This window comes from Simochromis diagramma, unplaced genomic scaffold (assembly GCF_900408965.1).
Source record: "Simochromis diagramma unplaced genomic scaffold, fSimDia1.1 OVJJ01000091.1, whole genome shotgun sequence".
Taxonomy (NCBI): Eukaryota; Metazoa; Chordata; class Actinopteri; order Cichliformes; family Cichlidae; genus Simochromis; species Simochromis diagramma.
In genome coordinates, this window is record NW_024386901.1 from 3,206,687 (window position 1) to 3,231,253 (window position 24,567).

General features: G+C 41.8%; 1 protein-coding gene across 1 annotated transcript; it reads right to left on the reverse strand.

Annotated features, from left to right (window-relative positions):
• Window positions 1–113: 113 nt before the first annotated feature.
• fhip1b (FHF complex subunit HOOK interacting protein 1B) lies at window positions 114–24,479 on the reverse strand. The gene is made up of 12 exons (XM_040034823.1): window positions 24,169–24,479; window positions 12,482–12,952; window positions 10,072–10,476; window positions 8,969–9,199; window positions 6,805–7,050; window positions 6,466–6,633; window positions 5,533–5,612; window positions 4,912–5,081; window positions 3,206–4,594; window positions 2,618–2,796; window positions 1,867–2,029; window positions 114–1,430 (listed from the first exon to the last, which is right to left on the reverse strand). The coding sequence occupies exons 2-12, from the start codon at window positions 12,608–12,610 to the stop codon at window positions 1,126–1,128; spliced, it is 3,465 nt and encodes a 1,154-aa protein (XP_039890757.1). The 5' UTR covers window positions 12,611–12,952; window positions 24,169–24,479; the 3' UTR covers window positions 114–1,125.
• Window positions 24,480–24,567: the final 88 nt, after the last annotated feature.

Genomic DNA, 24,567 nt, shown 5'->3' on the forward strand with positions numbered 1-24,567 from the left:
AAAAAAAAAAAAAAAAAAAAAAAAAAAAAAAAAAAGATGTGCCCACTTTTTCCCCAGTGGCCATGATCCTCTTGCCGTCTTCGTGATTCCTCCGCTTAATTTTTTTATTTTTATTTTTTTTAAATGGCGAACAGTGAATGGTTAGCTAATGGCCTGAACAGTTGGCGTCACCTTTTTGGAAAGGAGTGATTCATTCAAATAAACTCTCATACACAATGGCAGACACATCTGCTCCCACATGTTGCTGATATGTCTATAAAATGGTGCAAATTCAGAAGACAAATGTTTAAAACGTTAAAAGAAAAAGGCAATAATTACCCAAGTTTCTCAGTACAATTATGGTAGTCGTGCTGATTCACAGGAGACAAAGTGGCGCTCTCCACACGGAGGTTTTTCCAGTTTTCATCTCATTCAGTGATGACTAGCATTTAGTGCAGCCTTTTTAAAATAAACCTAAAAAAGCTCCCATGTTTTTTGGGAACGCTTCTGTTTTTTAAAGTGAACTTTTTCTCTTAGTCCGTCCTTGACAAAAGCTCTGATGAAAGCAAACATGAGCCAGCTGCACGGAGATGACCAAACTGATGGGATTACTTTGTAAGTGGCTGACTCGCACACGCTTTCAATCTTTTCCTGCCAAACAATTTTTGGTGTTTTTTTCTGTTGTTGTTGAAGAGGAAACCTTCTTTGTGCCAGCCTGAAAGCACCCTTTCAAAACAAAAGATAACAAGTATTGACTAGCACCAATATGTGCACCTACTTCTTTAATCTGTGGCTTTACTGTGTTGTATTATACCATGAAATGGCATGTGTATATACAAGCTCCCGAATCTCAAGTATTTACCGAGATTTTCTGTGTACAGGATGTGAATATAATACACGATATGCACAATATCATAAGTGTACAGATGAGGAAAATGATTCCAGTCCTATAGGTATCCTATAATAAATTTAGCAATAAAAAAATCCCAGTTTTCCTCTTTTGTCTGCTTCGTTGCAGACGATCCATTTCAGTGACAGAAAAGTCTCATGTGTGTCCTGATGGGAGAATCCTATATCAATCTCTTCTTTGTGTACAGCCTAAATCAACAGACGTGAAGCTAAGTTTGAGGAGTCTGAGTTTACCTTCTACTCCTCTGCTTCCTGGCTGTGAGGGAAGGGCAAAGAGACGGCGTGCTCCTGCGTGAGGGCAGCCAGCTCCTTGAGGAACTCGCAGAAGATAACGGCGCAGTAGACGGCGTTCTTTACTCGCAGCGCTTCAGCTTGCTTCTCAAGGCCAGACGCACCTCCGCTGCCCCGGAACAGGGCGCTGTGCAGTGATTGGCCGCCATCCCGTACGTGTGCGAGGGCGAGCTGAGCGGCGTGCCGAGCCCGTGTTGGACTGTTTGTGTGACGAAGAATCAGGTCTCCGAGAGATGGCTTTCGACTCTTCACTGGAAGAGAAGGGCAGGGTTTCACAACAGGGAAATAAAACTGTGACGCGAAACTACTCTGACATCTCTGCGATTTCCCGGCGTTTCCAAAGATAGAAAAGAAGTCACCAAGTGGGCCTATAGTTCTGATTATCTCCTTTAATGTGGAGTTTGGTAACAAATCACTGCACAGCAAAAAACAAAAAACCCTCAAAAACCTCTAAACCTGAAGCAAATCTGTTAGGTATGTTTGTTTATCCTAATTTATCCTAAATTTTTCCAATTCAAATGCACTTTTATTGGAATTTCGTTGTGTGTTTAAAATATTTTTAAACATCTTTGTTAATTGGTTTTTGGTAAATCATCTTTGATTAACACTTCTCACGAAATTTATGACCAAAGTCATCAAAGCCACGCCTGTATGTGTAAATGTAGCTCTTCCTATTTCTATACTCACCAAGGGAATCAGAGCGGCGCAAAGTAGGAACTGCTGCCGGCGAGTCGCTCCAGTCCACTTTGCTTCGGGCCACCAAGTACTGCTGGGCTTTCCTCAGCATGGCAGGAAAGTCCTCGTGAGATGCGGCAAATGCCTCGATGCGGTTCTTCACAGAACCTAAAACCTGAGGAGAGTTGTGGAAACAAACTTTTAAACTTTTTGATCACCTTTGCTTGATGTTGTTAACCCCTCTCTCAGGCTTGTCATCCCTCAAGACTAAAATTCACATGAACTTAACAATTTAAGTTTTATAAAAGGAACAGAGTCTATTGCCTTCAATAAAAGCGACACTTTGAGTGTGAAGTTTGAGAAAAATCCACGAAGTCACTAAAACTGAAACTGTTGAACTTTCTGTGAATGTGCTCGCTGGGTGTGGATGGATCACTCGACTGAAACTGCAGTTATATTTATTCATTTATTGTATTTTTTTATGTCCACTGCAGCAGTGAATTCAAGTATCTGAAAATAAAGAAAATGAATGTGGAAAGAAACTGGATGCAAATATCACTGTGGGCCTGATGCTTTTGGAACCAGAGCGTGCACAGAAGTAAGGTGGGCTGGAAGTGGACAACTATGCCTAAAGGCAGACACCCAAAAACTGTAATCCTTTCAATGACAAAAAGAAACTATTCACTTTCTCTACTATTTTCAGAACAAGGGGAAAGAGGGCACCCAAAACCATTATAAACAACTTCTGCATAGTGCAGCGTACCTGGATTAGTGACTTGACACTGGGCTGGAAGACCATGTTGGTGTTGAGCAGGAAGGAGCGTAGGAGGGGCTGAGGATAGCAGGCCAGCTGGGCCACAATGCCAGTGAGCAGGATGTTGACGTATAACGAGTTTTGGAGCATGTTCTCCAGCTTGGCAAACAGAACTGTCATGAATGGACCTGCACGGAGGAAGAGCGGTGGATCATTGAATAGAAAGATAGAATGCTCAACTCTTGTCAGCAGGGAAAGAGTAACTGCTTCTCAGAAGTGGGTTTTAACTGCTTGTGATTATATGGTTGCAAATCCTTTCACCATCCTTTAAATATAGTCGAGAAGAGTTCTTAAGTTTGAGGAATTGATAGAGCAGATAGAAATGTTGCTGATTAAAAAGGTGGTAATTACACCATCAACCACATAACTTCAACAGCTGTGCTGTTAGCAATTATCAAAAGCAAGAGCTCAGTGATACAATTCATGTTACACATCCAACCACTTATTTGATACAGAGGTGTGAGCATGAAAATATGATGACAGCAATAGACGTATCCACAAACTGATGCAACAGTGAAAGAAATCCGTGAGTCTCACCTGTGTATGGCTGGGACACAGGTTGGTTCAGTGGTCTGGCAGGACTACAGATGCCCACCGCAGACCCGTCTGCCTTCACGTCACCCATCAGCTTCCCCTCCAGTGCTGATGACAGCTGCTGTTCTTCTTCCTGGCGCTCAGTGGACAGACTCTCTCTGGTGATTTCCTCCAGCTGACAGGCTGCTTTGCAGCGCTCTTTCACCCGGTCCTCCAGTTCTCTCAGCTCCTGTGTGAACGCCTCAATGCTAATGCCCTGACCGTTGGCATCGCCAGGCAGCTGTGGGTCTCCCGGCGCCTGCTCCAGCAGCTCCTCAATAAGACTCTCTACAGACTGCTGACTGGCTTCTGGAAGATCTGAGGATGCATCATGTGGGTTTAAGGTTTCACTTGACAGCAGTTTGGTATCAGATGCTGACTGGTTAATGGAGGTCTGAGTAAAAATCTTGCTAGGACAAAGAGATTGTGCATCACTGATGTCACTGTTGCTAAAAATAGACTTTGGGAGAGCAGTGCAGCTTTGCGAGGGGCAGTTAACAAGGGAACCATTTTGGTTGGCGTTTTCATCCAAATACTGCTGATCATCCAAGTCCCTCTTCACTTTCTTCACCTCCAGTCCTCTATCACGACTGTCTGAGCACCCGTCTCCCTGCACCATTGTTCCATTGTACATAGCCTGGTAGCTAACAGTGATGGCAGATGAGGGGATGTGAGGAGCTGGGGAGGAGATGGGATGAGAAGTGGATAAAGCGGTTGCTGAAGACGAAGAAGGTACGAGAGGAGGTACAGGCTTGGGAGGCAGCTCCTCTCTCTGAAGGCTGCGTTTCTTGGAGCGAGGCGTTAGGCTGATGCAGCTGTTTTTGCCAATCGTAACATCCCACTCTCCGCTGTCCCGCTCAGAGCTACTCCATTCAGACCGCGCTGCTGCCACAATGGCCGCCCTTTGCTGACCGGGAGAAGAGTTATGACTTCCTCCCTGCTGGAAAGAGAAGTGCTCAGGGAACATTGTCATTGGGACATTGGAGGTAGGGGGAAGTGGGGGTGGCGGGGCTGTGTTTGGGGATGGGTTTTCGCCATCATATGGTGCCGACCAGTCACGACAAGCCCAAGAGCAAAACTCAATGCTCCTCCGAGCGTCCTTAAGATACTCCAGATAACCTGAATCCCAGTCCAGACAATCTGTGTGGGTCTGCTGATGGTGCATCGGGCTGTCAGGAGACATCTGGTGGGAGCTCGAAGAACTGGACTGCAGTGGATCCATGCTAGAGGAGGTAGGAGCACCTCCACCTCCTGATCCACCTCCACTGCTCTGCTGTCTCATGAAGAAGGACAGGCGGGATGGAGTGCTGGGTCTGGGTGGGGCGGGAGACTCTGTGCTGGGACTATTCAGTACTGCAGGATGACAATATACGGGCAAACAGGAAAACCATGAGTAGAGCCAGGATCTGCTATCCCAATTAATACAGACACTGTATGCAAACAATCAACTTACATACAATAACATTCCTAACACCAAGAGTTTTCCATGCAAATTTACTCTGGCTCTACAACTAAAGGTCTTAAGTAAAATAAGTGACTAGAGTAGCTGCACAACTATTGTGTACAGTACATTCCACTCAGTAAAAGATTATATTTCAAGTGCAGTTCATATCATTTACAACCACAACTATTAGTGTCAACTGCTCACTTTCCACAAGTGTGTAGCTCACCTTTGCCCCAAAATGGATTTTCCTCATCTCTCTCAGAGGAGGCAGCTGCGTTGAACCGGCAGCACTCTGGGATTAATGACAGGAACTTGTCCGCTGACTTTCCGTATAAGTCAGTCTCCCTGATAGCACGACGCTGACTCAGCATTACATGAGTACATGGCAGGAGATACCTGAGAGCGAGAGAACACACAGAAGCAACTTCAGTAATTTTAGATAAGTTAATCCACATGCACAGGATATAGCTTACTATTCAGGAAGCTTAACAAACTGTTGTCATTTTTAATTCTACATTTCCATTCTTAATATTTGCCATATTTATCTTGCTGTGACAAACCACCTTAAAACACAGACAGTATGCCCTAATCACAGCCTGCAGGTAATGTGTTAACGGGTGGGGGTCACTGGCAACTTCTGATAGTAGTATGGGAAATGGGAGAAACAGCCATTGGTAGTTCATAAAATTTTTGTAAAAATGGGCAGAAATAACCTTGTCTGTATCGTCTCGTGGTAACTGCTGACAGATGGTGACTGTGCGTCATAACCTTTACTAAATGACTAGATGTGTGAAGAAGCCCTTTGGAAGTATAACATTTGGCAAAATGCTCCGAAGCGCACACAAACCTGAGTACAAGCTGTAGCATGACGTCTTCACAATTCAAGGACAGGAGAGTCCTGAAGAGGCTTAACGATACCATGCAGAGCTGCAAAACAAGCAGAAAGAAACTGGTTAGAAAACAACCATTTTCTGAGGAGGACATACACATACGTAGGACACTGTGATGATTCATAAAAAATATTTTTTTGAATTCCCCCCCCTCCAAAAAAAGCCTCAGAATAAATTTCAGAACCCAAACGATGTAGGATTTTTAAGCTCAATGCCAATTTTTGGCAATTTAAAAATGTGATATATCGGTTGATATTGTTTGTTTTCTGTTTTTTTGGATTACCTTTCTACGCTTTTTCGCTCCACTTGGAAAAGTTGGTATTTGTGTCCCTTTGGTAAACACACTACGCAACATCAACACTCATAACGTGGTTGAAATGTACATTTTGATACCATATGTTGGTAGCTAATATTTGTTAGACTCCAATAAAATTCTATAACAGCAAAATTTACTATTTTCTTAGCAGTGAACACCAGTCATTTTAGTCAGCGGTGCTGATGTTTTAACGCTATTCCTTTTTAACTCCTATTTGGGGGTAACCATCGTTTCTCTTTTTTCCGTCATACTTCAGGTGAATTAATAGATTTTTTTTCCTAACACCACTGCTGTTCCAAAAAGACTGATATTTATGCATTTGGAGGGAATTTAAGATAATGTTGAAACATTTTGCTGAGGCTTATTTAACCACTTATAAATAACTGGTAACACAATCCTCAATTGTTGCAGCAGACATGAAGAGATTCAGTTTCCATGTTTATTCTGTATCCTACTCAGTTTCTGCTTTAAACCCACTCACCACCCACTCAGTCGAGTTCAAATGAGGGCCTCAGGGCTCCTTCACAAATATGCACGCGCACACACACACACACACACACACTTATATACGGACCCTTGAATTGCTGCTAATGCGCGTGAGCAGCGTGTCCAGGATGGTGTCATTGTCATGGCGATGCAGCAGGATGAAGCGCAGGAAAGTTTTGAGGAGGGAAGTTTCCGTTATACTGCGCAGAAAAAGATCAAGGTAGGCTGTGCTGGCGATCATCTCATCCACCGATGACTGCAAACACACACAATTAAAGGCGTCTCAAAACTGCTAAAAATATGCAATATGATAATAGTTATGTGTGCACAGTTAAAAGCAACATTAAGGGAATTTGTTCACCCCCCTCCCCAACTCGGCTGTTAAAGAAACTGCAGCCTTTCTAACAAAAACAGTCCCCTTTGCTACCTTATGCAGGGCGGGGCCGATGACAGGTACAAGGAAGCCGTTGTGAAGGTAATCCAAAAGCTGTGAGCGGACCAGGGGATGGGCGACCTGCACCACGGCGTTGCAGAACTCGAGCGAGTTCATGAAGAGCACGAGCGACGACACGCCCATCCAGTCCTCCCGCCGAAGGGCATGCCAGTCATCTCCTCGAACTTCTATCTTCCTCGGCAGAGAGGAATAAAGAGCGCTGAGGCCTGTCGCCAGCACCTGAGGAGAGGCAGAGAGGTCACAGATGTTGCTGACTGAGTCACCTCTAGGAAGTCAGCAGGTGGCACCTCTCAAATAGGAGTCTATTTTTAAAGTCCTGACTTTTGGAAGTAACAAACAAGAGCTACAAACTACACCAAATTAATGATGGAGAAAATAAGCAGCATTTTCATACAAATATCACCAAGTCACAGCCCATCCAACCCCCTCCATTATGACTGTGCTGACTAACGGCTATTATTACTGTCTGCTGCAAATCTCAACTGCTTAAATGAACAGTTTTTAAATATTTTCATCATAATTCAAATAACTGCAGCATGATGGTCCGTACTCTGAGTCCTACTGTTACCAAAAAAAGGTTTAAACGAGTGCCTTCCCAGCACATGGAGACACAGTGGATTCACAGTCTAGCTCAAAGCCCGTCATGTATCTTAGCCTTTTAATAACAGCTGATGACTTTTATGAAAATCCAATATTTATTGCTGCTGCCGTGCACATATAGGATGGAGAAACCTGAACCCGTTAGGCTGACAAAACAGATGCAAACTTCCTCAAAAAGAGCTGTGCATGGACACCAAGGGAGAGGGAGCAAAGACGGGATGTTCTCTGTACTCTGCTTACAATGTGAGAAAGACTACAATTGTTCCTGTTGTCTAAGAATGTTGAACTAGATCCAAAACTGTCAAAGCAAAGCTGATTATGATATGTGTGAGTATGCACAGACAGGAAATAGCCAGACTCGGGCAGAAAGGAGCAATTGGTCATTAACGTCACCTCCACTGGATCTTTCAGCTGTAACTAGGTCAGACTGAAGCTGCTGGAAGGAAGATGAGCAGAAAATAGCTGAGTTAGCACCAGAGTATAGAGACCTGAGAGGGAGGGGGGCGGGGGTAGACTACCGACCACAGTGCTGTATACAGACATCACGCAACACTCGCTCTTATAATGCAGTATGAAAGCTTAAACATTGCTCTGGGACCAGATTCAGTTAAAACCAGATCCTGACCAATTCTTGTTCATACATTCAAATGTATGCAGACACATGTTCCCATTGCAGAACTGTTAAGCAAATTAAACTAATAGCTTTAAATATGCACCTCAGACTGCATTAAGTATAACATGGCTCTTTAATTACATCTAGTGGCAGCTAAAAGAAATGACAAAAACAAGGCAGACGGGTTTTACTTTAAAGCGGAATAAACTTTCCACCTTCAAGTTATGATTGTGTTTCCAAACAGAAAAAAGAAATCACAGTTCAAAAATGATAAAATATCCTTCCTTTGTTTTCATCTTTCTTTTAGGTCTCCTGCTTAAAGAACAAACAGTTATTACTAAAGAGTGCTTCTAAACTCACTGGGGGAGAACTGCATCAGTAAGGAAACTGCATTTCACACAAGTTTTCTTAAGCTGTCTTCTTTATCACTAAACAATAAAGTTTCTCCTAAAAACTGCAAACATGTGATGTTGGGTGAGTTTCTGGGTTTTTTTTTAAATAGGAAGACTCGAGTTGAGACACAGTTGATAGGATGTAGATAAGGATGAATGGTCTGTCAGAGTGCATAGTCATCTCCTTCTCCTTCCATTATCGCACACCATCACTAATGCATCAGAATTAGACAGTGCGCGCGCACACACACACACACACACACACACACACACACACACACACTTCTCTCTTTCTTAGAAGCAGTGAGGGAAACTAAGTCAAGATCCAACTCTTATAATCTGTCCTTAACCATCACATCAATAAAGAATAGGTCATATTCACCATATACTATACGGTTTTTAGACTCAGAGGTTTTAATTTGAGTCTGGCTTTGACCATACTTCTATCAATCACAAGCCAAATGAGCATTATTATGGTAAAACTGTCTGAAAAAAGAGAGAATGAAGAGTGACTCAAAAGCTCCTCACTCACCGGACAAAAGTAGGAGTTCTCAGCGATGTATCGTGCAACAGCCTCGTGACTGGCTGACGCCGCCATAACCAGCAGTAGTGCATCTCGCGCCTGCTGTCCAATGGCTCCATCTCGGTGGATGAATGGCACAAGCAGGGAAAAGATCAGCAGGTTGGTTGAGCCCTGCTGGGCTGGTGCAGCCCGGAACAACATCTCTAGAACCACCGGCTGTCGGGCCATTGACACACAGATCTGATGGAGGGAAAAAGAATCCCATTAAAGAACAAGAGTCATGAAACGCTGTTGAAAAATCTACTTTGGAGGTTAGTTATTATTCCAACTTTAGCACAGAAATGAATCACTAATCACTACAAAGGTTTCCTTTTATATGAAAACAGCAGGTCAGTGCCCCTTTCTGGGGAGTTAAAAACATTTCAGGGAACACCATCAATTATATTACTATTTATTTATGCACCAAATTCACCTGGCTTTTGAAGTGGAACCCCTGCAATTAAATGGTAGGTCTCCTGACCAATCAGTAACCTGAGCTGGACTATATTCAGCTAACTTTATTGTTTGGGGGAGAAAAACGCCACAGCATGTGATGCTCTCATTTGTTGGTTTCTCAATCAATTGCTGCCGGGCATTCTCATGAAAAAAGATATCAATCAAATTACATTTTAAGATTAAAAAAAAAAAAAAATCTAGCAAACAGCATGCAAACAGTAAATGCAGCAGAAGCAACAGCAAATGAAAAATTACTATAGCTTCTATCTTCCTCGGCAGAGAGGAATAAAGAGCGCTGAGGCCTGCCGCCAACACCTGAGGAGAGGCAGAGGTCACAGACGATGCTGACTGAGTTGCCTCCAGGAAGCCAACGGCAAATGAAAAATTACTATAATTCAAATTGTCAGGTTTCATGAAGAGCCACAGCTCAGCTAAGGTTTTTAATACAACAGCCAATTTTTCCAGCCTTCAATTCTCAGTCATCTCACATCCATTCAATTTTAACACAAAAAATAAAACAAAACTTGTCATTTGTGGGATGTCTACTATCTGTGAAATATATTTTATTTATAGTGACTGCATACACACACTGGAAAAGACTGTAGGTTTGTATGTACCTGGTTAAGCAACAATACCAGGCTGTTCTCCAGAGCTGAAGGACAGCCGAGTTCTGGGTCAGCACAAGCTCCCAGGAGCCTAAGAAGGGGGTGGAGAATGGCTGTGTGCTGGAGCAGGGGCTGCTGGGACTGACCGATAAGCATCTCAAACAGTTTGAGCAGTGCACCCTGGCTGTCTGGGTCCAAGCCACGGCGAAGGTGCCACTGAACCAGCCTCTCCAGGATATTCTCTGTGACCACAAGCTCCAGTATGGGCCCCATAGGTGGCACGCTGGTGCCGCTCTCTGAGCTCTCAGCAGGACGCTCCTCTGCCAGCAAACATAACATCTGGTCGGTGTTGTTTCTCACTGCCGTAAGGTCATCGCTGGAGGATGAAGTCTCATGCTGCTCCAACACCCAAGATATCTGAGAAAAGGAAGTAAGGAGTGTGTTGTTGCTTTATCCAGTGGGCTTAAGTGATGAAGTGTTTGAGGTCCATGCTAACGGGACCAGGACAAACACTAGAACTGTAATGGCACATGTGGGTATTTGTTTATGTAACACAATACATAGAACTGAATGTTATTCCACATTACAATGTTTCCTCAAGTCAATCAATTCTGCTTCCATGTAACTGGTTCATCCTTTAATTCAAGAGGAAGAAATTCCCTTAAGGCTCTCCCAAGATATCGAGTCCATTAGCACAAACAGACAGGCAACCCTTAAACTTAATATCTCCAGCCATGGCTATTACTGACAACGAGGCATACAGGCAGATAATACTAAAAACAGGTTAAAATGCAACAGTGCAACACAACTCAATTATTTTGTAAGATATAAAACGGCCTGTATTTGTATAGCGCTTCACGGTGAGAATATGTGGTCAAAAGTGTGTGAGAGCAAAATGATAAGCAGAAGTTTAATTGGTCAGCATGACTACAGCAAGAATGAATTTGCAGATCTGGGCCCATGTTGAACAGATAAGAGCTGCATGTTAGATACTGGATAACAAGGCACGAACTACATTTAGGTGCACTTCTGTGGCTCTGTTGCAATGCATTTGCAACAGAGCCACTTATTATGGCTGGTGTCTGCTTCTTCTACAGTGGATTATAAATGCATTTCTCCATTATGACAACAGATCCTTTCAAAGAAAAACTCTCTGACAGGATCGGACCTGTATATAGCTTTAGTAAGTCTCGCCAAAGAAGGAGCGGGTTTGCAAAGTGCACACGCCCTGCAATCCCTGGGAAAAACAGAAAATAGATAATTTCTCAGACATCTTTTGTTGCCTCAGATTAGTTCCAACCGTCAGGCAGTGACAGACCTCTGTAACCTATAAACGTTCAGTAGGTAACTGGACATCAGCCAGCTAGTTTACTTCTCTCACTGACGCTGACACAGTGAACTTTCACACATTGTGTGAACACATAATCATTCACTAGAACAAAGACAAAGCCTTCAAATCACACAAAAAGAAAAAAGATTAAAAGTAGAAAATTTGAACTATCACGATAAATTGGATTTATTATAATTAACTCACCTGTGAGAGAGAGAACATTACTTAGGTGCTGAAGAAAATTTAAAAAAGCAGTTTTTAACTTTGATTCTGTTTTGTGACTGACAAAATTATTGTTTAATTTTGAGTTCAGCTTTTCTTGAGTTTTCACTCTGGGTAGGAAAAATAATTTGCCTCAAATTGTGAAAATGGGACAATCTTTGTGCAAAATTAACTTTTGTGTGTTAGTTCAAACATTGATGCTGTAACATCAAGATAACATTTTTAATTAAAAAAAAAAAAAAAATCAGTACCAATATAGACCACTGTGGGCAGGGCAGGAACATCGAGCAATTTTTATTATTTATTATTTTGAAGCCACAAAAAGTCGATCACACCATTTCCTGTGACGAGCACACACAGCTGTACTAAGTAAGGCATCATCTCAATCCCCAATATAGTTTCGTCTCAATTACTTAACATGGTTATTAACTAACTTAAAAAATGTCCTTTTAAATGATATTTATTTGGAATTTAAATACAATTGATAATAAACACAAATTGGTGAGTAACACAGGGTCATCTGGTAAAGCGTTAAGCAGAGGTATTTTTGACTGCAAAGCCCATCTTGCAAGAGCAACTGGTGCATTGCCTCCACTTTGGTATCTCTCCAGAGGCAGACGAGCAAAAACAGCCCCAGGGTCATTTGGGGACCTGCAATGCAGCCACGGCTCAAGCAGCGGAGAGCTAAAGACAGCGTTTGCCAACTTTTAGTAATTCTTCCATGGGTTACATGTGCCTTTTACTTTTTTAAGATGGATTGTTGATCAAGAGATGGGTCCAAGCTTTTAGGGAGGGGTAAAAACATACCAGTATAAAGGAAAGACAAGAAACAGAAAAAAAAAAAACTCTGTGTGTGTGTCTTAAGCTCACCTGTCTCCAGTGGTTTTCAAACACCATGAGACAGGTCTCTGGGTCTGCAGTGCAGGGGCTGGAGGGGGCGGCACTCCGGCTCGACCGACTCCCAGAAGCCCGTGGGTTTAACCTGCTCAGCCAGCTCATAGTGAAACCAGCTTAAAGCAGACCAAAGGTCACTAAAACTCAATGACGTTGAGTCTAACAGAAGGCAAAGGAAATTATATGGGAAAACAAAAGGAAAACAAGAAGTGGGAGAGAGGAAAAGAGAAGTGCAAAAAGAAGGGCAGAAAGGGAAGGGAAAGTGTATCACAACAGAGAAGAGGAGAAAGAGGTCGGCTGTGCAGGCTGTCAATCCCGCTCAGTGTACATCTAGGAAAAGCCTGCTGCTGCTGCTGCAGAAACTTTGTGACCCTGTCCTCCTCGTAGACCCTGTCATCCAGTCTGAAGCCAACACCACTCCATAGCCGGTCAGGACTGGCAATCTCTCTGTGTGAACAAAAAAAAACCCCCAAAAAACAAAACAACATTAACATCATATAAAACTGGAATAATAACAGCTTCATTCACAAACTTGCTATTACTAAAATATCTCATTGCATTTCTCTTAATGTGGACTTGAAACATGACAGAATAACCACTAGATTAGAGTGGGAAGAATGTATGTAAGGCAACATGGATACAAGATTCCATGCCTCACTCGCTGTGGCTCGGGAGGCAGGGTCCATGGCAGTAAGCTACCCCAGGACCCCACAGAGCTTTCAAGAAAGCCAATATACATCCAGAGGAATGACTTCAGGTGGACATTGTTGATAAAATACAGATTTATAAATGACATTATGCATATGGCAAAAACTACAAATCACCTTTCAATGGGATCACATCAGCCACGATGTCATTGAGTGTTCAGACCACACATATTACTCTTAAATAAGAATAAATGAACACAAGCAATTACCTGAAATGTCATTAATGATTTTGCCCAGTTACACTGAGTAGCTCATGGTTGATGCCAAGCTGTTGCATGTGAAGCGTGTAACATTTTGTGGATACGTTTAGAAAATTATTGCAATGGAAGAAAAGATAAAAGTAGAAAGAGCCACGGTAAAAGAATTAACAGTTTCAGAAAACAAGTTTTAACTACACACCATTTCTATCAGTAACATTTCTGCAGTATTATACTGAAAACGTTGATGTTTTATCACAAGTCTAATCCTCATAACACCTGCATGGACTGAGCTCATGAAGGAAGGGAAAAGAAATGTTTTTGCTTTCCTTCATTTTCTATTACATCAAAATGCTTTAAAAAAGGTCCATGTTATGAAACCTTGCATTGTTCTTCTTTAAACAGCATCTTGCATTAGGACTGTGCAGTATCAGTAGCTGCTGTGTCCATTTGTCGTCAGTATTTATATCACTGGCTGAACACTGCACTCAAGAACATCTAATGCGATTATATACATATACTATATTCCCAAAAGTATTTTGTCATCTGTCTTCACACCCAGATGAACTTGAGTGAAAACCCATTCTTAATCGACAGGTGTTAATATGTCATCTGCCCACCATTTACAGCTATGACAGCTTCAACTCTTGTTGAAGCTGTTGATATGTTACAGTGGTGCCAAAACCCAGGAGTGGGACATGGTCGAACCGAGACCGGGCCAGCCAGGGGAGGTGCTGACCCAAATGGTGGCTGAGTTCGTGCCTACCTCTGCACCCATACCCACTTCTTTGGTGGGAGCTCCTGCACCTGTTCCTGTTCCACGGAGGAGGGCGGATGAGCAACCTCCACTTACACCACCTGCTCATGCATCTTCTCGGCCTGAGCCGATGTACAGCATGCGGGGGACAGCGTGCTCATCCAGAGCCGGAGGCTGGCGCCAAGGAGAGAGCTGCTCAGCTGGGGCCAGAGGCCAGCATGTGGTTTTTACCAGAAGCCAGCGTCTCTATTAGAAGCGAGTGTGAAAACGACAACTGTAATAAAATCCGCTGAAAAATGCGAATATGTGGTCGGGTCTGCTATACATATGCTACAGTGTGCTTATTTGACCATTCTTCCAGAATAAAAGTTGTGAGGTCAGACACTGATGTTGGACAATAGGGCCTGGCTCACAGTCTCTGCTCTAATTCATCCCAAAGGTGCTCTTTTGGGTTGAGTTCAGGTTTATGTGCAGATCAGTCAAGTTCTTCCACACTCACACTTCCACACCGCTCATTTAATTCTTTATCGACCTTGCTTTGTGCACTGCGATGCAGTCATGTAGGAACAGGAAGGACCCATCCCCAAATGTTCCAAAGTTGGGAGCATGAAATTGTCCAAAATGTCTTGGTATGCAAAACATCAAGAGTTCCTTTTACTGGAAGTAAAGGGGGTGAAAAACATCCCCACGCCATAATGCCCCCATCCGCCAAACTATACATTTGACACAAAGCAGTCAGACAAGTACCGTATTATTCAGGCTATAAGGCGCATTTAACATTCTTTAATTTTCTCAAAAATCCACAGTGCGCCTTATAATCCGATGCGCCTTATGTATTAATTCTGGTTGTGCTTACTAGCCTTGAACCGATTTTATGTGCTCAAATTAAGTTTAACATCCAGGCATCCATGAAAACAGAATTTATTAAATTTAATGGAGTTAGAAGTTAGGTGGAAACTAGCAAGCTAAGCATGATATAGCATGTTCTGACAGATTTCTGAAACAAATTCAAATGTACCTGAATTTGAAATTTCCACTGAAGTCACGGGTAAGAGACAAGTGGAACCAAGATCTAGGCCATTTGCTTTTTGAAGTTTGCAAAGACTGCTAAATTGTGCCAGTGGTAGTTGACTCTTTGCAACATAGTACGCTGTTCTAAACAGATTTTTTTCAGGTTTATTTTTAGTATGTTATTTGCAATTGGTGTTTGTTCTGGGAAAGATATTGCAGACTGAGCAATAATGCATTTCTTGCATTTCTCATGGGTTCTAATGGGGGCCTTTCTTAAAATGACTGGTCCCAGTAACAAAGGCGCTTGTTGACTCAGAAATCGAGGGAAAACCAACAACACACCCGGCAGAACATTATGTTATTTACACGGGTGCACATAAGTGGTCCGCACGTGCGCATTCGCTGTCAAAATAAAAGATGCGCACCAGATAAGAAGTTGCAACGCGCGTTTGCGTCCATATAAAAAGCACTGTTTTTGTCCGCTAGAGTGGGATCTCTGTGCGTTCATTTGTTTGAAGCGAGCTCACCTCCTGCAACCACTTTTCTGAGAATACGTGCTTCTTTTGTGGTTCGGATTCCTTCTGACATTTCTTTGGAGGTGGAGGAACACCAAAGTAATTGCTTAAAGGAGCTTGCTTCTTCGACATCTTTAAGAGTTCTAAACAAATGTCTGTCCTCCTCCAGAAAATCTTATGTACGCAAACACGCGTTGCAACTTCTTATCTTGTGCGCGTTTTTTATTTTGACAGCGAATGCGCACCTGCGGACCACTTATGTGCAGCCCTGGTTATTTAGCTCGTCATATTGCAGCCACAGAAATTATTTTGTCCATGAAACCATAAAGCTGCACTTTCTTTTTGCCTTATAGTCTGATTTGTCATAACTTCTCCGTTTTGTGGTAAGCTTTTCTTTGGCTGTCACTTCTTCACCCTGACCTGTCTTATTTGGCTCAGCAGAACTGAAATATAAATCCTGCTGCTTTTAGGCAAGGCAAGGCAAGGCAAGGCAAGGCAAGTTTATTTGTATAGCACAATTCAACAACAAGGTGATTCAAAGTGCTTTACAGAGACATTAGAAACAAGAACAAATTTTACACACACACTCACATAACGCTCAGGGATTCTCTGCGCGATCAACCTCTCACATGTTTAAGCTTGCTGCGTGAGATTTCACTTGTCATGTTTGCATAGTAAGCTAACGATTGATAAGACGATGTCAGAGGAATTGGTGCGCAAATTATCATCACTCACCAATCAGTGCTGTCGCTCTCTATACACAGTTCGCGCGATTGCAAAGTGAAAGCAAAAAAACAAGCGCAAATTCAAACGCGATTTCAATATGTCACATATTGACAGTGGCTCACCGATGCCAATGACATAATTACCCAGCTACATTTCCGAAAGAATGCAAAAGCATTGACATATATTTTTCCTTCCTACGATAGCCCGACGGGCAGGGCAGAGATAGATTTTGGTAGCCCGACTGGAAAAAATCGCTAGCCCCGGGACGTCGGGCTAGCAATTTTGTGAGCTCTGATGTTAGCATGACATTAGCACAGTGAAGCTGGAGGATGAACGCTAACTTTTTCCCGCTTGATAAAAGTTAACGTGAGGGTTCCCGATGGTTAGGGACAAATGCAATCGCATGGCAGGATGCTGTAAACGGACCAAACCTCAGTCAGGAGAACAACTGAGATAATTCACAAGGTTAGTCATTCATATACTGCAACAACATGGGAATAGAGCAGCTGCAAGAGAATTCAACACTAATGAATCAATAGTACGGAAGTGGAGGAAGGAAGACGAATGAGTTGAGTAAAGTTTGACTTATCCGTTTTGTTTCACTTAATGCACCTTATAATCCGGTGCACCTTATGTATGAAAACCAACCCATTCATCGACGGTGCACCTTATAATGTGGTGCACCTTATGGTCTGAAAAAAAATAGGGTACTGTTTTCCTGGCAACCACCAAAGTAACTCATCCACTAGACTGCCAGATGGAGAAGCATGATTCGTCACGCCATTTTCTTTTCTCTGTGGTAGCAATTCTGCTTAATTTGTTAAATCCCTTATCAATATCCTTAATCTAAATGTCATTCTGCTGTCTTAAGTCATCCAATAGACAGAAACCCTTTCTGTGCTGTTACGTGCATGCAAGTAATCAGGTTGTGCTGTATTCGGTTTCCTCAACTGGTTAAGAACAAGAGGTTGAATGGTATAAAATGCACTCCGCCAGTAAGTGGGATATTTGATATTTTCCTTCAGCACCATCAGAATTTAATAGCTCCAAAAATATCTGCCAGGAAGTAGTGCACTTAGTGAGTTATTGTAAGGATTAGTGAGAAATAACTGAACAGATGGTTAATGATGGATTTTGCTGCTGGAAAGGAGGGGGGAGGGGGATGTTTGTTCTTTTACTGTTGTGCAAACCTACAGTGCAGAACTTTTGACTCTCAGACTTAAAAGTGTAAATATCAACACTATTGACTCTTGCATATAGAGCGCTGTGCAAATGACTTGACCCACCTCTCATTTCTTTCCATTTTGCTTAGAAAATGATTTATTGAAACATCTAAACATACATGGATATACAGTATATAAAGCAAAAAGAGTTTACAGAATTGTAAGAAGCTTGAAAGACAGTGTTTGGCATTACAACCTTTATTCGTCAACATAGCCTGAACCCTCCTGGGCAACTCTTGCATGATTTCTTCAAGTTATCTTCAGCAATAGTCTTCCAGGCTTCTAGAAGTGCATTCAAGCTTTTCTTTGAGTGCCTTTTAATTAGATCTCTGTCAAGATGATCCCGCATTGCTTGAGAGATGTTGAGGGACTCTGGAGGGGTCAGTCCATGACTGATAGTTTTCCATTGTGCGTTTTTCTATCCAGGTATGCTTTTACTGCATTAGCATTGTGTTCGGGATCACTGTCATGCTGAAAAACAAGTCATTGCTTGCCAATCACACACAGTCCCAAACCATGCCAGAGCCTCCACAGTGTTTTACAGATGTCTGTAGACCATTACTACGGATTCATGCTAATAGTTATGCTTATGATAGTATCAATATAAGGACTCCCAAATGTCAGCATACTATCAACTGCAATCACCATTAAAAATGTTCTGGTTTTTGTTTTGTTTTTATTATATATGTGAGCAAAAATATCGCTGTTGCAAAATGCCTTGAAAAATTGTTATATAATATTGAGACTACATTGAGCACCCCTAACAACAATTTGACCAAAACCTCCAAATTTGGATTCATCGCTCCATCAGAACTGTTGCCATGCATTTTCAGTCCAGTTCTTGTTGATTGATATACCTTAGTGTTCTCTCCCCCCCCCCTTTCCCTTCCTTAGGAATAACTTCTTGACAGCCACCCTTCCACTGAGACCATTTCTGATGAGGCTTCAGCAAACAGTAGACGTATCAACTGAAGGTCCTGTTTTAGGTCTTTGGATGCCCCCACCCCCTCCACCACCATTTTTAATGACTTACTGTTCATTTTCTGCAGATAGTTAAGCTGTTCCTCCAGATGTCCAGTGCATTTGACACATTTACCAAGCAGACATGCGCTAAGTTTTCAACCAATAGCTCTTCTGAAATCTCCTTGTTGGTTCAAAACATGCTATACCTGCTGAACTGTGTTATCATTGGCACTCTTCATAGATTCAAAGAAATAAAGAAATGGGAACAGATTATGTGTTTATGTGACAAGCTGCTAGTAATAAAGTGCCTAAAGACTAGAGATGGCACGATACCACTTTTTAATGTCCGATACCGATTCCGATATCAGAAATTTGGATATCTGCTGATATCGATATGAATCCGGTAAAGCGTATTTTGTAATCAATAAAACTGTTTTTTTTATAAATATCTTGCTGCATTTTGTATAAGGACTGGTAGCTCCCCTTACGATAAGGGTTCAGATCACGCGAACAGGTGTGGGATTAGAGCTCTGGGTAGCTCCCCAACTGGGTCTAGACTAGGTCTAGAGAGTACTTTAAATTCAGGGAATTTAAAATAGAAAGTAGCTCGTCCACAGAAGGACTGGTAGCTCCCCTTACGATAAGGGTTCAGATCGCGCGAACAGGTGTGAAATGTGTGTGTTTAGTTAGTTTGTTTGCTTGTTTTAATCAATTTTAAATCATGCTTTTTATTTGTTTTTGTTTCTAATGTCTCTGTAAAGCACTTTGAATCACCTCGTTGTTGAATTGTGCTATACAAATAAATTTGCCTTGCCTTGCCTATAAGTTCATACTTAAGTTTTAAAAAACAAGCGACCGAAGCTATTCTGTTATACCTGTATGCAAAAAATACACTCCACCCAAAACATTTTATAGTTCAGCAACACTGATCGGTCCAATAAATTTAAACCTACACCATCCTCCCTATTCTGGTATTTTAAAGAGTACTTAGTAGAAATATTAAGCAACCTAACTAATAGGGTTGCCAACTCCCAGCAAAAATATTAGGGCGGGGGGGTGGTTCCCTTGTGGTGGAACCACCCCCCGCCCTTAATCGATCTAATCAACTTTAATTTAATGCAACTGTAAAACAAATGCACAGAACTCAATTATTTTTCTACAATAATTAAATCGATTCAACATCTTTCTTCAACAGAATTGCAGACTGCACAGATAGTACCTTCCCAAAGGAAAAAGTACTATAGCTTACTAGGGTATATTAGACTTATTAGTTACTATATACAATAATGGATTTCTATACATTTAATCGGATGACCACTTTTGTTGTAAGATTCAGATAATTATTTATTCAAAGTTTTTAAATGACATAACAAAGAAAAATATTTCTTTGTGCCCCCCTCTCCCTGTTAATGCCCTACCTGGCCCCCAACAAAACTTTGCTAGACCCGCCCCTGCACAGTTACCAGCTGTCAGCTGCTTGGAAAAGGATCCTGGTGTTATTTGTCTCTCAGAAACAGTTCATAACTTCCCTTCAACTCATTCATGTCACCTAAAAGGTAAACCTGTTTCTCCATCACCTGTTCAGCTCTGATGATTCAGTAAGGACATCTCCTGGTTTCATCTTCATGTTTCCCTCTCACCACATATCCAAACGGACATCATGACCAGCAGCATTTACAGCTGTGGCTCCAGCAAACCTCAGCTGATACTAGAAAGTAATATTAAATACATTCTAACAACAGCTTATCATGCTTAAACGTGCTGCTGTTGTTTATCTGCTGGTCTCCTCTTTCTAGCGCAAAGTGGGCGATAAACAAACAAGAAAGATGGGACTTGTGGCAGAAAAGCCGATCAGCTGATCCTTGATCAGTTTCATGTTTGAAGTAATAATAGGAGAGGAAGGGGGAGTGAATGAGAGAAGTAGAAGCAACTGCGCAGCAAAGACAGAATAACTCCAGCTTTGTGTCTATTTTTTAATTCTAGCTGGAGTACGGGAGAAATCGCTTCCTTTTCACCTCGATATGGAACTCCGATGGCCAGTCCAGCTGTGGCTCAATATATCAGTTGTTAAGCTTAACGTGGAAATACTCTGCAAACATTCAGGGATGAACTTACACACTTGCTTTACTTCTCTGGGATAGTTTTTGCCAAGATGAAATGCTGCGGTTAGGAAGCATGTAGCGAGGCTCCAAATGCTCCAACAGACCGCCGACAGGTCTCGCAGACAACAGCCGCTCTATCATGTGACACATACTGCTCCGATGCGCCGAGCTGGGTTACGCCAAGTAGCGCGTTTTGTGAGATGATTGTGTGATACTTCGGATCAAATTACATTTTTTATTTCTCTCCAATATCCGATCCAGTAATTTAAGCCAGTATCAGACTGATACCGATACGTAATATCGGATCTGTCCATCTCTACTAAAGACTATTTTATCCCCCCCCCCCCCCATTGTTTTTGGTGTGTAACACTAGTTTATCCTTTGAGTTAAGTGCTTTGTTTAATCCTTGAATGGTCTGGACTGAAAAAAGGTGAAAAAGCAGCCAAAGTCCAAAAAAAAAAAAAAAAAAAAAAAACTTCAAAAGATCTTAAGAAAGTCTGACTCCTTGGAAGCAAAATGTAAAGAAATGAATCCTGGCTTAAGACGTTTGCACAGTATTGTATGTATTTCCTATGGATAACATCCCTTAGGCTTGATAAGTTAGTAAGTTCACTTTAACTGAGATACATAAATGTTAAAGTAGATTTCAAACCTTTGTTATTGTGGCCACATGATGTGGACCAACATCACATGAACTGGACTTGGATCACACGCAAGTGAGAGGTCTACCAACGTCATGCTCAACTTCCTTAAATCAATAAGGCTCAAATGCTTCTCTTTTTTTTTTTCCCTTTGCTCCCTGATACAGAGTATTTACACACAAACAACAATGGAAAAGATGGGTTACTATAGTCCACACTTTTTAATGACTCACTGTTCCTTAACATCTGGTTCAAACTTAATGACACTGCTTGAAAACTGCTTCAAATGCATAAATTCATAACGAGGATAAAAATAAGATGATTATCTTACCCTAAATGAAGTTTAAGGTAACTGCTGATGCAGCTACTGTGCACCAGCATTTCAAAACTTTCTGACCCCGATGTGCAGGAAGTAGAAAATACAGTATATGGCCATTCAGCTTTAGTTTTATTTCAGGTCACACTGAATCATAAAATGTTTCAAAGTTCAACTAGACATTCCACTGGAGGGAGGCTGCCTTCATAAAGAGAAGTATTTGCCAAAGCTTAGTCATGAAGAACACCAAAGCAGTCTTGACTGCTACAGTCTCATAATGCAAAGTCTAAAGGTCAAGACCTATTTTATACTAACTAAAAGTATTTATGTGAAAAACTTAGAGCCACTCCTGCCTTAACCAGAAATTCTCCACGTCCACTCATATCCACGAGGACTGATGATAGTTACCGATAACATCTGTGACACAAGCAGTGAGCAATCATAGACAAGACATGATGACTTAAGGATGTCAGCGGCTACACAACAGTGCTTTTTGTTGGCTTAAGTACCAGTGGTTCTGTAGGTGGTGTATGTGCCAAGACAGCAATTCATCTGGAACTGAAAAGGGTGGCATACACCTACAAGTGTTTTTCTCTATCCTTACATGTTGAAGAAGAAGAGGAAGGATGTCAAAGAGTCATAAACAATATAAAAGATGGATGTAGCTTCCATGTAGCCAAAATTAAGCCAATATGGGAGGCCTTAAAAATGAATTCTATCTGAAGGCCACCAGACGGCGATAGCTGTGGTTGAACAAAAGACTTCCAGTCCCGTAAAAGACTACACGAAACGGCTTTCTGTCTCAACCTCTGTAAACACTTTGCTGATGAGTTTATGGGGTCAGTTACACATTTAGGGTAAAGTCTTGGTCATACCGTATTTCAAAGAGGGAGGCCTGTACATGCCACAAAACTGCACACTCACTAGCTAATGACTTGTGACTGACAAGTTGTTAGCCACACAATTTCACAGTCAGACCAGCCTTTCCTCATCATCTGGGTTTTTGGTTTTTTTTTGTCTTTTTGCAACCAAGGTGGCAATGGCAGAAACACTCATCTTGAATCTTTAAAACAAACACTGAGGTTATGTTGTAGTAGCTGTGATGATTGACTTGCATAAGGTTGTAATAAACTTGAGTGACATGACAGCTGGAACAGGGTTTTATTGAACAAAAAAGAAAATGATTAGTGATTGTTTATCAACTTTCCCTGCAGTGTACTAACTAGTTAACAACTTACAATTAAACCACTGCTTGACTCTTCCTCATCAGCGGCTCAGCTATGATGCACACTCGTGCCTCTGCCACTGCCTACTGCTTTTTCTGCATCAATGCATATCAGAAAAACATATATCCTATATCTTTAACTGTGACAGGCAAATATTATTAAAGCAATACATGAATCAGGCTGTAGAAACAAAAGAATACTTTCAGTCTGCAACCACCATCATTTTTTCTGTATAAGAAAATAATATATGAATGTGATTTTCCTTTGCATAATCCAAAGCTATTCTAACAGTGCAGACGTGAACTAATAAGACACCTGGAGGAACATATGCTTATTTTCTAATACCGATTCATCTGGTTTTTTAATCACATATTCCCTGCCCCAATGTGGCACACTTATATTGACTCCTCTCTAGATCAAATTTAAATAATCATCCAACACTGAAGCTATAGCACCGGTAAATGTTCACATCTGGGAAGCTGAATTGAGCAGAATCTGGTACATTTTTCTTGAAAATGACCCAAAACGCTAAAAACTGAAGTCGTTACAGATGCTCTTCTCTTCATCTGAAAACCGCAATTTCATTCTTACTCTTGTAAGGCTGAAAGATGTGTCTGAAAATAGTTACACGTTAACTTTCTGTTAAGATGGTGAAATTATTATCTAAACCCAGTGAATAAAGATAAGCAAGAGTGTACGTTCTCAAACAGACAAATTTAAGCGATTAATGAACAAGGCTTTTCTATTCAACCATGATTTAATCTGTTGATGTGATATGCATATATGTGGCTTATTCGAGATGGGGGGGGGATCTACTAGTTATTCTGGGCACAGAAGTGACAGATTATTGGAGTTGTGTAGTTATAATTCCAAAGTCCAACCCAGTCCACAGATCTAATTCAAAGTTCACAGGTAAGATCACAACATAAATCATCAATCACTGCAGTATTTGGGGGTCATGTGTCCCGTTCAATCTGACAGACTGCTAGAGCACATACAGTGCACACACCAAATACTACGCCCTTTCCCCTAAACCGGTTGGTTTGTCATGACTTAGCAGCACTTGAGCTTTTCTGCACTACATCTCAGCCAAGCGAGGCTCCTTACGCTGTGGTTCGACAGAAAACAACAATGTATTTCAAATGCAAGACGGAGGACCAAGCTAATTGACACTGCAAATATAATCAGCTACCTTAGAAATGCCAGCAACGCATATAGTTAATTTATCTAGTTGTCGTGCTGTTGAACTTCACTATGAGGTCATCGAGAATCTGCCTACCTTGTGTGAGTCTCAACAGTTGTTGCGAGGTGGTGTTTTCCTTGGGCAGCTACCTGCTAGCTGGTTGCTAGTAAGTTAGCGCTGGTATGCTGCTAGCAACTAGCTGCTGATGAATTCCACAATGTCAGAGCAGTAAGCGATTACAAGATAGGAGGCGACCAAAAGACAACCGGCAAGACAGACCACAGTGAGTCAGGGACGCTAAGAAATCAACCACTCCTTCACTGAGGCTGCTGTTCATCCTGTTAGCAACAGATAAACATCCCATTTGATGGTTTCTCAAACACTCTTCGCTTTCCCGCAGCCATCTTACTTTAACTCCGCCCACACGTCTTCTCTGACTCACAGCGACGCTGCCTCGCACAGCTGTATGAGGGCTTTAAAGTGCCCAGATTATAT